Here is a 5,198-nt window from a genome sequence, read left to right as displayed (position 1 = left end):
AATTTGGACAATATTTTAGAAACTGTCAAGAAACACTCTGTCCGCCATAAACGGTAATCAGTATTGCTCAGCAACAACACACCTTTCTCAATTTTATCGACAACATATTAATTAAAATATAAATTGACGAAAATCTGGAAGTCAAAGGAAGTAGGATCAGTCATGGAGTTGAGGGGGCGAGGAAGAGGAAACTAATAAACAATGATACGATGGACAGTTAGATTGGTTATATTTCACGTATTACATACATACCATATATGTACATACATAGATGGTGTATACAACGCTAATGTGCTAAGGCATATAGCCGCAAGTTAAAAACAGTAGTTTTGAGATAAACGAGTGTATAGTTAAGTTAAAATTATGCTTCTTGCCAACACATGTCGCTCACTCCTTTCAACAACGTCATATTTCAAAAATTTCAGTTGTGCATGTTTTCGTAATGCCCCAAAAATTTCTATATCCCAGCAAAAGAGGCACATTTTGAACTTAATATTTACCCGCTACAGGGCAGAAAGTGTTGTTTTTGCATTTGGAAGAACAGGTATCGTTTAATAATTTTTTAAAAAAAATATACTAATTATTTTTCAAATGGAGAAAAAACATTCAGGTTTAACCTTAAAAGATATGTTGTACAGTAAAAAATTCAATAAATGGCTTGATATTTATTTTTAAAATTTTGTAATATATTTTTAAACTTGTAAAACGATTTCCTGAAAAATCAAGTTTTTTGACATATGACGTTGTTGAAAGGAGTGAGCGATGTGTTAATACCATTTTGCGGCTATTTGAAAGGAATGATATAGAGCAAAATCTGTGATTGTATATGATAGAGGCCAGTTATAAGAATGCTTTGAGCCGTGTTACGCCAAGCAGCCGCAACTAGTTGTCTTTACACATTAGTACGGTGAAATGAAATTCAGTCTTTTAAATTGGCTATTTTCAATAGTTCTTCCTTGTGAATTCGGAGACAAGTTCTCTTTTCATCTTCACACACATTATACGCTCCGTGCGCTTTATAAAACTTAACAGCTATTTCATTGTCTACAAGGACATGCCAATCGATCCTGCTGCACTGGTTATCCCGAGCAATCTGTAAAAATAACAAATGCATAAGTCGTTTTCATTTTGTGTTGAAGTTGTGTGAAAAGGTTAAAAGTAAGTTTTTAATCAGTGTATGGAGTAAGGTGGGTGGTAAGGTAAGGTAAGCAGTTCTTAGTAAAGTAAGGTAGGCACTCCTTATTTCCCTTTATGAAATGTACGCCCCTGGTTAAGGCCTTACTCACAATTATATAATTAATTAAGCGTCCTGCTGCACTGAGAACCGGTTGTTACTTGGCGCCCGATTTTTTTTTAACGCGATGAAGTGCCTTATGCACCATTGGGTGCGGGTGGGGACGATAAAAATGATGTTCATTATATAATAAAGATATTCTATAGTTTCGAGGACATGAAAGTAATATTCAGATCACTTCTCATAGAATAAAAATATCAATATAATCTTACTTTACAAAATTCCTTGAATAGTCTGTGGCCAATTTTTTCCCCCCGCAATTCGGCTTTTACATAAAAATCTTCAATGTACATTGCATGACCCGACCAGCTCGAGTATGCAAAGTTTCCAAGTATATACCCAACCAATTCTTTTGTGTTTTTACACTCTGCTACCATGCTTATAAATTTAGCGGGATGAATATCGAACCCATCGCGTTCCATATCTAAAACAAAAAAAGATACATTAAAAAAATGATATTGGGTAGATAAATATTAATAAAAATAGTTTTAATGTGCGTTCTCTGCATCGAGAAATATAGTTTACAATTTATTTCTTTCTTTCCCTGAGTATTAAAAACCATATTCATCAAAATAAATCCTAATATCTATATGTATTTGAATAAATCAACTTATTATATTAGTTACACTCTTCAATTTATATTGAACTATCACAATTCTCTTGATGTAACTCAAAATTATAGGAATTTAAAAACAATATGGCTTATTTATACTTATAAGGATATGCAACCACAAATGCCCTAGCCATTGTGTATTTTTTAGTATATTTGAACTTCCTCGCTTACGTCATCTGTATCCAATCAAATACATTACACTCCTAGATTTAAGTACTTGGAGTATATGGCTGATTACCATGCCTTTATACAGTAAATTCCCCTATAACGATGAAATAGATACCGCGTTATCGGAGGGAACATTATGAGGGGTTAATGTTTTAAATTATATTTTTTTCATGTTAACCAGCCGGAATGACTAAAATGAGTCATTATTAAATTAAAATACAATTTAAAAACATTTACCCTCTATAATATTCTCTCCGAAAACGCTGTACTTATTTGAACGTTATAGGAGGGTAAACTGTATTATAACTAATCATTAAGTTAACACGCATTGATCCAATACGGTTCCATATACACTCTTTATTTATTTGCAGCTTTGATTCTCGCTGACGCTCCTGGGTAAATAAATATAATAAAATTATTATATACCATTTAGCCCCGAATCGCAAATTAATACCAACGTAGTAACTACTTATTAACATTTTTTTCTACTGGCTACATCTGAGAAATCGGTGAACTGTCAAAAATGTCAATGTCAAACGATAAAATTTGAAGGTTAAGTTCAAGATTCTTTGTATTTAGGTCGATGTTTCGTAATATGAGATCTGAGTGTGCGAAATAATAATGAAATATTTAATGTTATTTACCTTCCGCTGTTATTTTACACCCATTTGGGTATCCTTCAAATATGGCGAGATCCTAAAAGAAAAACATATTCGTAACGTTGCTATGCCGTATTTATAGATAAAAACCACTAAATGAAGAGGTATAATAAATAGTTTACCACTATCATCGCGTGCACAGTTTTCATATCTTCGCGTTTCGCGTCTCTTATTATAATCGAAGACATTTTTTGTCGTGATTTTTTGCAATTTTGAGTCGATCGCCCTAGATCGCAGTGTCAATCTTGTATCGGTAAAATTATCGCGTATACCAATGTAGTTCCGTTTTTATGCGCCGATGAAATCTCGCAAACTTACAGCATGATTTATTAACCTTGTTCAGAGTTATTTTTATCAGCACATTATCTCATAGCAGGCATGTAAATGGTGTTTTCATTATTAGTGTTCAAATACATAAAATATTCACTACATTTTTTTTCTTTAAATGTTTGGTCAGGTGTTTTCAGTTCCATTCAATTTATTCGATAATTAATTTCTACATCTTTTCTAACGCTTATCCGCACCTAATGGTGCATAGGGCACTGCATCGTATTGGCGCAGTGTTATCTTGATCATTACCTACATGAAGGCAAGATGATCACTCCAGCACTTCAGGGACTAGTCCAGGGTAATATTAAATAAACATTGTACCTAGTGTAAAATCACTAATATTTATTTTCACCCCCCCTGGGAATCGAACCCAGAACTTCAAGTATGGTAGCTAAACACCCTATCTGTTACACCACGAAGGCAGATTATTAATAATTTTATACATAACCGAGGCCGGTGCAGAAGATAAAAATACCCTTCCCGTCCTTAAGCATCAATCGACCCAACGGGTAGAAATACCTTTCCCGCCCATAGGGCGCTTGTCCACTACCCGGAATTCCGTGTAATGTTAGCGTTTTAAAACGACGATTGGCTTGGATTGGCTTGTGCTTTTATCCATCTTTCTTTGGATTGGAGCTCTTGATCGGTGCGTGAACACGTTGTGCGTAAATTCGATCACGCTAAAATGTCGTTTTCATTTTTCAAAACCGGACTGCTGGACTGTGAAATCCTATGTAGTGGACAATCGCCCTCAGTGTGTAAATACATAATGATGTTAATCCTGACGTCATAAAACAAAATATACTTTATTTAGAAGTTAAATAGATATTTATTAAATAGATATTAATATAGACCCAGATGGGTCCCCTTCAAAGTAGTCACATCCCCGAGGCACACACTTATCTCAACGGTATTTCCACTTTTGGAAACAGTCCTGGAACGCTTCTTTTGTGATGTCCTTCAACTCCTTCGTCGCATTCGCTTTGATCTCAGGAATAGTCTGAAATCTTCTTCATTTCTTTATCGCCATGTCTTATTCAAGTGCATGTAATGAACAATTTACTTTTCATATAATTTTATAATTATGTATTGTAAAATGTGGTCTCGGCACGAGAAAACCTCATATATATTTCCAACATCATTTGACTATTTAACAGTAAATACCTTATCAACTGCCTACTATTTGGATTTATCTCTGGTATTTTTTAAGGAGAATTACACGATCAGTGATCTTATCAGTATAATAGAAACTCATACGAGCCTCATATCTTATTTCCGAAAAGAGGAAAATGGACTTTAAACTTTAATTCTACATTGTGTATGTACCTACTCTTCACATTATTTCAGCCCTGGCAACATAAATGCGAGATGCAGATAAATGTGTATGGTAAAAACATGTATGTTTAACCGTTTTACTGCGAACCGTCGATATATCCATGCTTTATTATTGCGCGAAAACTGCGTACCATCGGGATATTGACTTTTGCTCAAGTTTGATTTTAGATATCGACCTGTAGACGTGTCACGGTAACCATTTTTAATTTGTCAATTTTAATCATAAATAAACTTTAATAAGTATATCGCGATGAAAATAACATGAATTTTTTTATTTTTCATCAGTAAATTTTTTTTATTTTCGTCCTACGATGTAGAATTTGTGCAGTAGCGATGATGAAAACACTTGCGGAACTTGTTCTGCTGTGGAACATGGAAAATGTTTCTTTTATTGACAGTGAGAATGAAATCAGAATGTTTACAAATCGAAGAATGCGTATTTGTAGTAAATGTGAAGCTTCCGAAGATGATTCTATTTCTTTAGACGGTCTTGATACTGATGTTACACTTTTGTGCAAATTCCTTCCGACCTAAATTTTTCTATTTTCCATTTTTTATTTGAGTAATTTGATATGTTCCCTACACACAACCGAGAGAATTACGAAAATCCCTCTATATTTGATGAAAATGTACATAATTTTGTGTAAACTTGATCGAAAGATTATTTCTCCTCTAAAATTCTTCCACAATTTTGGCATAATATGTGAAAAAGGCTCAGCAGTAAAACGGTTAACATGTTTCAATCATGATTTATCGTATGATCATTGCTAAAATAAAACGCTTCTGAAATTGGGAGAAA

General features: G+C 33.8%; 1 protein-coding gene across 2 annotated transcripts; it reads right to left on the bottom strand.

Annotated features, from left to right (window-relative positions):
* Nucleotides 1-212: 212 nt before the first annotated feature.
* Nucleotides 213-3,037, bottom strand: LOC148303106 (thialysine N-epsilon-acetyltransferase-like). Of its 2 annotated transcripts, XR_015838519.1 has the most exons (5): nucleotides 2,857-3,037; nucleotides 2,720-2,771; nucleotides 1,507-1,718; nucleotides 762-1,093; nucleotides 213-390 (listed from the first exon to the last, which is right to left on the bottom strand). XR_015838519.1 is itself a non-coding variant. In XM_088270452.1 (4 exons), the coding sequence occupies exons 1-4, from the start codon at nucleotides 2,920-2,922 to the stop codon at nucleotides 920-922; spliced, it is 504 nt and encodes a 167-aa protein (XP_088126578.1). In that variant the 5' UTR covers nucleotides 2,923-3,037; the 3' UTR covers nucleotides 213-919. The 2 variants fall into 2 exon arrangements, 1 of the variants encoding a protein (XP_088126578.1); XM_088270452.1 differs by having other exon boundaries at nucleotides 213-1,093.
* Nucleotides 3,038-5,198: the final 2,161 nt, after the last annotated feature.

Source organism: Brachycentrus maculatus, unplaced genomic scaffold (assembly GCF_059751285.1).
Source record: "Brachycentrus maculatus isolate JH-2025_06_01 unplaced genomic scaffold, ASM5975128v1 h1tg000386l, whole genome shotgun sequence".
In the NCBI taxonomy this organism is placed as follows: Eukaryota; Metazoa; Arthropoda; class Insecta; order Trichoptera; family Brachycentridae; genus Brachycentrus; species Brachycentrus maculatus.
Note: the sequence above shows the minus strand (reverse complement) of the source record. Positions and strands in the feature narration are given on the sequence as shown.